Source organism: Vitis riparia, chromosome 12 (genome assembly GCF_004353265.1).
Source record: "Vitis riparia cultivar Riparia Gloire de Montpellier isolate 1030 chromosome 12, EGFV_Vit.rip_1.0, whole genome shotgun sequence".
Lineage (NCBI taxonomy): Eukaryota > Viridiplantae > Streptophyta > Magnoliopsida > Vitales > Vitaceae > Vitis > Vitis riparia.
In genome coordinates, this window is record NC_048442.1 from 18,394,636 (window position 1) to 18,406,703 (window position 12,068).

Sequence of the window (12,068 nt, forward strand, 5' to 3'; positions counted from 1 at the left end):
GTGGGAAAAGACACTATCTTTGGCCTGATAGCCATCATCCTCAATTGTCATCCACACCGAAATGGTGGCCAATTGAGCAGATTCATTTGATGGACCACCTCCTTGATGTGAAATTTCACATTGGGCCCTTCTTTTCCAGACCAGCAACTTGGTACTAACAAATTGATCCCTCATCCATGCATATCTGATTAAACTTTCTCAATGGGTTCCTGCACATTACACCTCTTTATTGTGTAGTTAGACTATTTTACCATCCATAAGAACAAAACACTTGGTTAATCTTAGTTTTGGATTGGGTTCTGATCGTTTCATCTGAAAATCAATAAATGTCTAGTAAGGTAAGATTAAGTATTTTATGGCAGGGTGATGGATTCTCGAGCTTAAAAACAGTATTGTTGCAACCCAACACATGGTTGTTGAATTTGCCAACCCATTTTAGTGTCCTGTGCCTCAATGTATAATATATATCTTTCTGTGAGATGTAGTCATTGTTCATTTGATTGTATTGATAGAACATGTGCCCATTGTTGGCAGCACAGCTTGAAGTCTGTGGGATGCAAACATATAAGTCATAATCAAACCATCCTATTATCACAAGCTACTGTATAACTCACTTCACCTAGCCCACATAAGAATCTTTCCACTGTATACCACTTTTTCTTCTCAAAAAAATCTAGAAGAGCCTGTTTGGGCACAATATTTCCATGCATTTTAGTGTGAACAAGACCCAACTGTGGCTCATGCCAATTCTGTTCTGGAATGGAAATTAATTTTTGTGCTTGCCAAACAGGCCCTGGAGGTGGAAATTGACATGTTTTAGGTACAGAAATCTGAAGTGAAATGCAGAAACTAAAGGAAGAGTGTGACTTAAAAAGGGCAAAAGCAACAACAAAAGAGGGGAATAGACATTAGACCCATTAGCAAGCAAACTTTATGAGGCCAATCTGCTGCAAGCCATGTGCAAAAAGTGATGAGCAAGCAATAAAAACTATGAATTTCTGAAATTCATCCTTTCCATCTACTCTTCACTTTTTATTTCTCCTTGTGATTTTTAAAGACTTCAATTCCAGCTCTAAAGCTCTGCAAATCCTGCAGCTCTTCTGACTTAAATTCTACCTAGCATGTGCCTTTTCTGATTAATATCCTATTAATTGCTTTCTTTAAACCTTCTAAAGCACATGTGAATTTTCCTTCACTGATTGAATTCTATGGTGGGTTTTGAATGAATTGGAGACAACCCATTTGGGAATTCCGCTTCAGGATCTCTCTACTGAGATGGGTATCACTGGAGAGCTGGTAAGGAGTGTCTTCTCCAAGAGCCGGTCCGTCAGCACCCATGAGAGCAATGTGAGCCACTTTACTGCTCTAAATTTTCAGAGAAGAAAGCCTCTTGTTTCTGTCTTCTAGTCTTTTGGTTTTCTTTTGATGCTATCTTGGTCAAAATTCAGAGAGTAAAACTGTTTCTAGTTGTTATCCCTCTATCTTTCTGACTGAATTGGATCAAGACTAGATTCTTTTCTGGGGAGGTTCAATTTATAGTTGTAGAATTATATGCCAATTTTTGTTCCTTTATAATGAATGAGGTTGCTTTGTTATCTGTTCAGGTAAGGAACAATATGGTGGATAAGAGGAGATGGAGCTCGGTGAGATCATACCTATGTGGGGATGAATTCAACTCAGTCCTGGCAGAGGAGGATTCAGCCTCTGTTAAGAGTTCAGAGGCCACTGTCACACAGCCTATACCAGATGAATTAACAGATGAAGGGGATCTCCAGAGCAAAGAGGCTAAAAAACAACAAAAGCAGAATTCAGCCTCCAATTTTTTCAGTGAAGAAGAGGCTGCAATTGTCATCCAGTCAGCATTTAGAGGCTTTCTGGTTAATCCACATAGTCAGAATACTCAATTTACATCTATATTTGTGGATAGATACCTTCCAAGAAAATGATTTTAGTCTTTCGTCATTCAAAATACCTGCTGAGATTGATAATTGGGTTTATGTTGCATACAAATGGTACCCTTTTCTTCAACATGCTAACTGATCTGCTTCACTGGGTTGAAACTCAGGCTAGGCGTCGAAATGAAGGAACAAAAGTAATGGATGGTGGGCAGGAGCTTCTTCTAGGAATAGAAAATCCAAGTAGGGAGTCTGTGGACACATCACTGGAAGTCCAAACAGGAAATTCTGTGGAAGTTCTCTCAGATGGGGAGGGAAGCGTTGCGGCTCATGCTCGGATGCAGCATAAAGCCAGAGCTCAAGCAACCAAGTTTAAGGTAAAACATGAAACAAAATTTTCTGCTACTCTAGTTCTTAGAAATTGAAGGGAAAATGAGAAAAAATCGTTGTTTGGCTTAGAGCTTAGAAGATTACATGATGTATAAAATTTAAGACTATATTGGTCTTCCATGATAATCATTCCATGAAATTTATTGCTAGAAATATAAATTTGAGATAAAACAATGAAGAATTGACTCAAGCTTCTACAGCATATTCAATTATGACTTAAAATCTGTCTGGATAATTTACATTTAACCACATGAATGTTCAGGAAGACTGGGATGATAGCACAGTGAGTAGCAAGGTGTTAAAAATGAGAATTCAGAACAGGATGGAGGCGACAACCAGGAGAGAAAGAGCTCTAGCCTATGCTTTTGCACAACAGGTAAGAGCTGAAACACTGATTTGAAATGATAAGGAAGTCTTAGTTTAGTAATATACTCATTCTAATCCATCCACACTCTGTAGTTGCGAATCTGTTCGAAGAAAAAACAAACTAGATCTGATGGTGAAGAACCTAACATGGGTTGGAGCTGGCTAGAGCGGTGGATGGCGACTCGCCTTCCTGGAAGCTCCTCAGTTGAAGATCATGTAAGTGGGCAGCTAGAGCCAATTATGAGCAATCAAGGCTCAGTGATGAGGAAGAACTTTTTCGATGTTGGGGGAGAAGAAAGGGAGAGTTGTGGATCTAATGAGGTTGCTGCTCAGATTGATAGTTTTCCTGTGATCTCCCCAAAAGTGAAAAATAGCTCTAAGCACCCTAAGCTCAGGCTTAAGGTTACAAGAGGTGTGTCGAGGCGAAAAACTGTGCCAAACAATCACTGCCCAAAAGAGAATACCAAGGTAGAGCCTCCATAATCAGGATGCTGATGTTACTAGAATACTTAAGGTTCAACTTCATAATCTGATGGAATCATGTGCCTTGAATTCAGATTTAACTGTAGGAAAGGTAGAATTTGATTGCTTTCTTCCACTTTTGGTGTTAAAAACTTGGGGTGAGGAAGAAAGTTAGAATGAAAGCTGAGCCCTAACCAAGGACTTAATTCAGAATACGACTCTTTATTTTCCTTCTGCTTTTCAGTCTTTTAGCTCTTCTCACCTCCTGTTGTTTGAATTTGGTATAGGTAAGCAAGAAAGACCGTCCAAGACTGATAAGAAGCGCAAGCAAGAACAACCAGGAATTTACAGAGAGATCAAATGCAAAGATGCTTCATCCCACTATCAACAGGACTCAGTGAAAACTTCCATTTGGTGTTAAAATCTATCAAGAGATCATGAGGCTCTTGTTTCTGTCTAGACTGTATGTATTCCATAATGAGTGTCTGGTTTCTGAATATTGAATTCTCCTGAACATGTTATGATTTTCATATCTTATTTGATAAAAAAGGTTCCTACTCATTGAACAAGCATTCCTTAAATATGTTGAAATCACCACGAAAGGCTACTTGATGGAAGCATATGCTGGCTCCATTTGCAGGCAAAACAATGACCAACACCAAACTTTCCTCATATTCACCTACATATCATATGAAACCTTGGTTCACAGTGTGCCAGAAAATTGCCCAGATACCATCCTGCTCAAGACATGATCATAATTCATTGCTATAGGAAAAGGGCTAAGATTGCAAGATCTGTATGCCATTTATAAATCCATTTTTGATAAAATGGCAGCTGTTTCTCCAAATTGTTGATTTCATGTTGCAGAATAGCAAAGGTTTTACAAAACCGACATGAGCCCGAGCTTATTGTGAGATTTTATCATTTCATTTTGCTTCCCTGCTACTCAACCAGCGTAATGGAATTGTGGCTAATAAGCAAGCACACTGCACACACATTCTTGAAGTCAAACCAGCTCCAGGATCCCATGATCTGGCTTGCAAGGAAAATGGGCTTTGCCTGACACCAGGCTTGGACCTCAATGGTTTCTCAAATTCAAACACTAGGCAACGGTGGAGGCTGTCTCTATCTGCACACCTACCAGACCTGATAACTGATGGGCTAAGTGAAAATGATACGAGAATCTTATGTCAGGTGAAGAAAATCAAAAAGCTTGGAAACCTTGCAAGAACCTTGGGCCAAAAGAAAAAAACAAAGGAAAAAAGTATCAAATCTTGAGAAGTTAGTGTGGAAGTAATGATGCAGCACAGACAACTACTTTGGGAGAAATTTAAACTTTTGTAGAAGTGTCCATCTCGATTCATTAGAAAACAAGCATGGAAGGGGTCAACAAGGCTGCAAGTGGTGTTGACCTTAGGAAAATGGCATCAAGAAGTATGACATGCCCTTGATTTTTCAAAGATCTTGGTGTAAGGTGATATTCCCCTAATCAATTTAACCTGGACTCTTACACTGGACCACTAATTTGGTAAACAATCAATGCCTTCAACCTCAAATTCCTTCTTTTCCGGCAAACCGGACAAATGAAATTTGAACATTTTCTTGTTTGTTTTTGTATGACTCTGTGAAGTATAGCTAACTTATACTAGTTATACACTCAAGAGGAACGTGAATTGGGTATCGATCAATTTTTAGATTTTTTGCATAAAAACTAGTAAGAAGAAATAATAAAAATATACAAATAAAATCAACGGAAATAAAATAAGAGAATAAAGGAAGAGAGATTACAAACAAAGTGATTTGGACAATCTCTCTACATCCTCACCCTCTAACTTCTTCAACATCTTTGAGGTGCCTTGGGTATATTAAGAATCTTTGCCGCATTCCTTTCCCATAGCCTTACCATATTACAATTGAGAAAAGATATGATCAATACTTTCATAAAAAGTAGATAGACAATTTGATGTTCACGTATAAGTACTTTCAATGAAGGTTAGCAAACTTAGGTACAAAGTATTCTTAAAGAACTTAAATATGACTTTTCAGTGAGCACAAATGATTTGTACATGTTAGAACTATGTGAAATATGTGTAATGTATTTCATTTATAGATTTTGGAATCAAACTAACCATTGGACACCAAATTTCCTTGAATAGATATTTGTTTTATGTCCGCTTTCTAGTCATTAAACCATTTCATACATTACAAAGGTCATTATAGGTTAAAAAAGCACATGTAGACATCAATTTTCCAATTTTTTAATCACAAGTTAGGCAATAAGTAAAAACTTCTATTCTCCAATTTTAGGAGAAATGGATATTCGTTTTGATGTGATCATATTGTCACGACATGCTCGATTATCTAAGTGTCACATGTGAGCTTAGAAAAAGCCTAAGTCCGTGACAATATGCATACCTACTTTGCATTTTTATGATCTAATTACCTGAAACAAAAACTTTAACCATCTATTAATATCCTCTATGTATTAGGCTACTTTTAAAATATTTAACCATTGTTTTGAATATCTGTCAAGTGTAAAATATCTCGATTGACTTATTAAGATTTTTGAAGGTCCATAAAAAATTTTCCTGTAGAACTTAATGTTCAAGATAATCTCCCACACTAGGTAAGGTCTTGTCATCCTCATATAAAACATCATCACATAGAAATACTAATAAATATAATAATTAATGTTTGTGTTTAGGAATCCAACATTGTTGCAAAATGCTTGTTGGTCCCATAAGTAAAAAATTAATTCGAAATCTTCGAAAAATTTTTAAAATCAAATCTAACATACCTTTATAACAAAACTCACAAGATGAGGTTTCTGAAATTTCAATTTTTTTTGTTCTTCTTTATGTTAGCCCATGGATGGGGTAATCACCATTTTGCTAATAATAAAGTAAATATTAATGATAAAAATATTTTTATTGTTTAAGTGTATGAACTTAAAAGTTAGAAGGACTATATTATTTCCATGCCAAAGTTTAAGTGATCCTCACATCTCTAAAAAAGCAAGTTAATGTGGAATTTGAGAAGAAGATAATCTTTATATTTGAAAATCTTAGACCCTATTTGTGTTTTAAGACAATTTTTTGTTATCTATAACAAAAAAAAAAAAAAAAAAAAAAAAAAGGAAAACATGTTTAGTAACGAGAAAAATAAAATAATTTTTGTTTTTAAAAATAGAAAACAAAGTATTTTATAAAATATCTTTTAGTTAGTTTCTTAAAACTATTTTAAAAAATAATTATACAATATAGAAAATAATTAAAAAAATAAAGTATTAGATTAAAAGTTATTTTTAAAACATATCTAAAAATATAGAAAACATATTAAGAACATTTCATTTTCTTAAACATATTTTTGTTCTATAAAATGTCATAGAATAGTTTTTAAAAACACTTTCCAAACAACATCTTAGCTATGATATTCATTAATCTTTTTGTGATTTAAGTAACGATGCTCTATATGAATATAATAAGACCTTACTAGTTCATAACTAAAGTTTTCATCTTGATTTTCAATTCTTATTGTTGAGGTACATCCTTGATCAAAGCATCATCACTTAACTTACAAAAAGACTAACAAATATCATGACTAAGGTTTTCATCTTGATTTTTCAAGTTTTATTTGTTCAAGATCATTTCCTTCTCAAATCTCAACAATTTGAGATGTGAGACATTCATTAGATCAATAACCCATTAACAATATTTTTTCTTTGATTCATTGTAATATTTATTATAATATAGTGGAATAATTTATTTTTATATTGAATTACATTAAAACCTTGTAAACTTTAGCATGAGTTATTTTATCTTCATATTAGAAGCGTGAAAAACTTATTAACTATGGTTTGGTAGGGAAATGGGACCTTTCGACACATTGGGTTGGGTACTTGGGATTAGAAAGGCTTAAGCTTGTTCTACACTTTAAAAGGTGATCCTTGAATTGAGAGGAAACACCTCTTCAAAGCTACGTGAATGTGGAACATGCTCTCTTCTTGATCGCACTAGCATAAGTCATCATATGATATCAAAGTTTTTTCAACATAACAAACAATATTATAATTTTGTTTGCACCGTAGAAAAAGTCTAAACTCCACTTTAGATGTGAAAAGAAGTATAAAGTCTATACCATTAAATGGTAGAAGAGCCAAAGTCATACTTCCAAAATAGGTATGTGATGTGGAATGCTATGTAAACAAAGAAACATATATCAAATATTATCAATCCCTTTGTTTTCTTTTTTTTTTTCTTTTTTTCTTTTTTCTAAATCGGTGGAAGCAAAGAACAAATAATAAACAAATGAAAGAAAAGAAAACGTGGGAAGGGATTGCTTGCAAGCCATATCCATTAATGGAGAGAGTGGAACACAAGTTTTATGGAGCCACGCCATTAACAATTTGGGTCAATGAAGAGGATGATTGTTTGGTCATTCTACACTCCCTTGAGAGCCATTTAGGGGTTGACTTTTAATAACCTTCCATTAAAAATTGTCAAGCTTCAACTTCCATCAATTTTGAGGAAACCTACGATTTGCTAGGTCGACCAATGGTGGGATATCCATAAGAGTAATGACTCAAAATTATTGGTTCTAGGCTTCTACCCAATGATCTTTTACCAAAATGGTGACAACAAGGAATTTTTTTTTATGTTACTATTTTTAATGATATGGTTGATATGTTCATAGGTAATTGGTCAAATGATAAAAAATAAAAATAAAAACAAAATCTATATCACATGCAATTTATTCATTCAATAATACTTTCTAAAATGAAAAATGTTTGTAATTAAAAAAAAAAAAAACATGGCATTATGCAATTAGCTATAGGTACAAAATAGTAAAGGGTCAAAAATTTAGACCCAAAATTGTTTTTATTAGAAGAAAAAATTAATTCAAAAATTAATTTTTTAATAATATATTCTAAAAATAAGTTGTTTTTTAATATTATTGGAGTTGGATTTGGATGCTCAAGTGGGTTAATCCGACTCGATCCAACCCAATAAATGGGAAAAATAAATGGATTGGGAGTTTTAAAACTAGTCAAGAATTATCACTATTAAATATATAAAAAAAAAGAATACATTTTTCATTCTATAAAAATTATAGTCATTTCTCTTAAAGTTTTTTTTTCTCTCCATAAACAAAGGTTAAAACTCTTATGCTGTGAAAAAAAAAATAGTTCTTATATTCATAATTTCATTTCATGACTTTAAATGAAAAAATTAATTAATAAAAAACCAATCGAGATTTTTTGGACATTTTAGAAGGCAATCCGAAAATTTATTTTTCATCAAAAACAAATTTTAATTATCATCAATTGTTTTTTACCAATCTTCTAAACATGAATGAAAAATATAAAAAATATTTCATAAACATTTATATTATATATGAGTATCTAATATCTTTATGGAGGATAAATTGAAAAAACTATTTTCAATATAATATTAATCAAGACTCATTTTAAAAATTATTTTTAACAATTATTTATTGAAAATTATTTTTGAAAAGTTTCCAAAAAAAAAAAACCCTTGATTCTTCCTTCTTTCCAATTCTACCAACAGAAGTTCATCAGAATTTGAATAACTTTCAATAAAGTTCTCTGTTTCCTTCCATAGTCTTGAGGTGACATTTCTAGGAGTAACAAATTCTTTTGTGGTCCCAAATTTTTATTACAGGTCCAACCACTTGTACAACACAAAACATATTTGTACTGAGACCCTGACCAGGTTTTCATGTACCATAATCTTTTAATTTTTAGAAATTAATATTAGAGACCAACAAGAAAATAAAATATAACTTTGAATAGAATATATATCATAAATTAATTTTCTTAAAGGTTAAATTATAGGATTTGGACTATAATATATATCGTTCGCTCCAACACCCTCCCTCACGTAGAGTTTCTTTTTGGGCTTACACTCGAGTTTAATAAATTAAAAAATAAAACAATACTTTTTAGACTTAAAAAAATTGAAAAAATAAATATGTGATGAGATTTGAAAATATAACATCTCGTTAAATAAGATTCTAATATCAAGTTAAGTTAGACTTTGACAATTTTATCCTCCCGCATGCACTTGACTAGATATGTCAATGTTTTAATAAATTTATTACGGTTGACTTAAATATTATAAAGTATATTTTAAAATATCTTCAAGGGAAACAACACTTTAGTTTAAGTTATTTCTTCATTAATCATGTATCTTTTTACGGGTTTAGCAATATTAATTGAGCAAGTGGTCCAACTATAATGAGTACACAGAATATTGTATTTTTATTCAAATCATTTCACAAGCCGTCTATCTTCATATTTATTAAGTTAAACACCCCATAATTTCTTATTTTGATAAAACTAAATCATTCCATTAATTTATAATACTCTTCATCATTTTTTAAATAAGAAAAAAAAAACATTAAGATAGAGTTTGATTTTTTTATTGAATAGAAAAAATCAAAATATTTTACTTTTTTTATTTAGTTAAAAATAACATGTTAATATCAATCATTCTTAACTGAACTTATGAGTAATAAATTCACTTTGGTTATATTAGTTAATAAGTTTGTAAGATTTAGATTCTGGACAAACTTTTTCTATAGTTTTAAATATTTTCCCGCATTTTTCACCTTAGTAAAAATTGATATTTGCTTTTCAACTTTTTTTAGCTTTTTCCCCATTCCATGGAAGAGGTTGAGAAGAACATCACATCTAATTTTGCCAGGTGTTAGAATTGAGAGAGAGGAAGGAGTCATGATAGTTGAGCCACATCAAAAACAAAACCAAACACCATCTCCAAAGTCAAAAACCATTAAATTGGATTGAAAAAGAAAAGTTTTTGGAACATTTTTTCCTCATGATTTCAAATGATTTACATGCATGCATTCTCATTATAGGTCCAACCATACATGATTGTCCTATAAATTATTCAAAAATTTAAAAAAATAAAACAAAATAAAATAAAAATAAAAAAATAAAAAGCCTTATAAACAGAGACACCCTCATGCACGTTTACAGAGAATTTGAAAGAGTCATAAAGAATTGGCATGTGTAGAGCGAACCCAGAGATAGGGGTGGTGTTTGGGGTCCAAGAAAATGACACCCTTCAATCACTTTGTCCACAAACACTTGAATGGTTTCTAGGAAGGTACTTTCTCCAAGATAGATATGAAGCAACCAACAACCTACCAGAGACTGCCACGTGTGTTGAGTAGAACACGTGTCGGTCAACCCGAAGGAACACAGAAAGAAAAGAGAGAGAATGACGAGGGGTGGACCACCGACACGTGCCGATTTCCACCGACTTCCACAGACAGCCGTTGGGTTGTTGACTTTGTATTTTATGTTTTTCAATTTTCAGCTTTGAAACCATCCACCGAAAGTGAAAGCCCAACGTGGATCTCACAATTTCTTATACTACTATTGCACGCAAATTCATCCTCAAACTAAAACCTTACTAACCATTTTCATAAATAGTTTTTTTTTCCTTAAACATAAATACAAAAAATTCATTAAAAATATTCCAAAATTTCAAACAAATTATTTTAAAAAAATATTAAATAATTGATTTTCTAGAACCAATTTAAAAAATATCCACGGGTTAAAGTCAGCTTGTCTCATAAACTCTTTCTAGTGTATAGTATAAGATAAGGATAAGTTGTTTACTCGTTTATTTAGGTAGTGTAAGAGGCCTAAGGCATCCATATATGTGTCTACCTAGGATTAAATAATCCATCAGTGTGGTTCGTAGTCAACAGTGGTCTCAAAACGTGTAAGCCCCACTCTGAGGATCCTTTGTCACATGCCCATATGCATTTGCAGAAAAGAATTCCATCTTGAGTTTTCATCTTGGGTTTTGAATAGAAGTGAGTAGAACATTATAGTAAGGGCAGGAATGGGAATGGGATGGAGGGCTGAGGGCTCCTTTTTTTTAATTTGAAGTAAATAGAGGGATTAAATGTTGAGAAGATGGTGCATGAGACAAATACTGGAATCAAAGCGTATCAAAATCTTACAATGAGACAAGGGTTTGTTGAGGGTTCTTTGAATGAACCCAACTCCAGTCTTCTCTGACTTCCTTGACATCTGGCTTACATTAAATTGTGGTTCCAAATGGGGTTTAGTCTAGTATTTGTTGGAGACTAATATTACAAAATCAAATCCTGGTGGGATCCCAAAAGTTCAATTTTGGCCATGCTCTTTTACTCTTCCTACCCTACCTACCTAGCCTTCAAGACAAATGCTGGCAGATCATGCCAACAAAACTGGCTTTTCAAACTGTCAATCTCTTTGACTAGCTCTTCCCACACGGCGTTCTACATTGCCAGGCATGGGGGTCACAATGAAATTTTGGGCATTGGCCCGTCTGTTTTAATCAAAGCTAAGGCTCATTAAACCTTCTTAAAGTGGAGCAGTGTCTTTGCCGATGGGTATGTTTGATATATGAAAATACGAATAAAAATATAAAAAAAATTGAAAGGAAGGACGTATAATAGGGTAGATGAGCCCAATACCACATGGGATTTGTTCTAACCTTTTAAAAATTAATAAGGACAACAAGATATTTAGGTCATTTATGAAAAAGTCAAGTAGCCAACCACAACATGCCACCTCACTGTACGGACAGAAAACAGTTAAATCTGTTTTTTTATTCGGACAGGTCCTGCCTTTCAAGTGCCCAGAAAGGGATTTTAGAGTGTTTTAAAGAGGGAAAGTGATGAAGATGGGGATTTTTTTAGAGAGAGAAAAAAGGGCATGATTGGTGGGAGAAACAGAGGTTGGAGTGGAAGCAACGAAAATGAAAAAAAATAAAATTTTAAAAAGCGTGTGGGGCCAAACACAGCCCAACCAGCCAACCAGGACTTCTCCACACTTCCTCTAACCAAAGAGCGAAAAAAAATCTTAACCTAAAATCTTTTTCTGTTCTCCTATAAACCCCCACTCCCCTCTCTTCA

At 33.3% G+C, this 12,068-nt stretch overlaps 1 protein-coding gene across 2 annotated transcripts; it reads left to right on the plus strand.

Moving 5' to 3' along the window:
• The first annotated feature begins 791 nt into the window (after positions 1 to 791).
• On the plus strand, positions 792 to 3,679 carry LOC117927381 (protein IQ-DOMAIN 1). 2 transcript variants are annotated; one of them, XM_034846886.1, is made up of 6 exons: positions 792 to 1,347; positions 1,605 to 1,877; positions 2,066 to 2,272; positions 2,548 to 2,661; positions 2,745 to 3,119; positions 3,401 to 3,679. In XM_034846886.1, exons 1-6 carry the CDS (start codon positions 1,276 to 1,278, stop codon positions 3,512 to 3,514), a joined length of 1,155 nt encoding a protein of 384 aa, XP_034702777.1. In that variant the 5' UTR covers positions 792 to 1,275; the 3' UTR covers positions 3,515 to 3,679. The 2 variants fall into 2 exon arrangements, with proteins under 2 accessions (XP_034702777.1, XP_034702778.1); XM_034846887.1 differs by lacking the exon at positions 792 to 1,347 and having other exon boundaries at positions 1,667 to 1,890.
• The last annotated feature ends 8,389 nt before the right edge of the window (positions 3,680 to 12,068 follow it).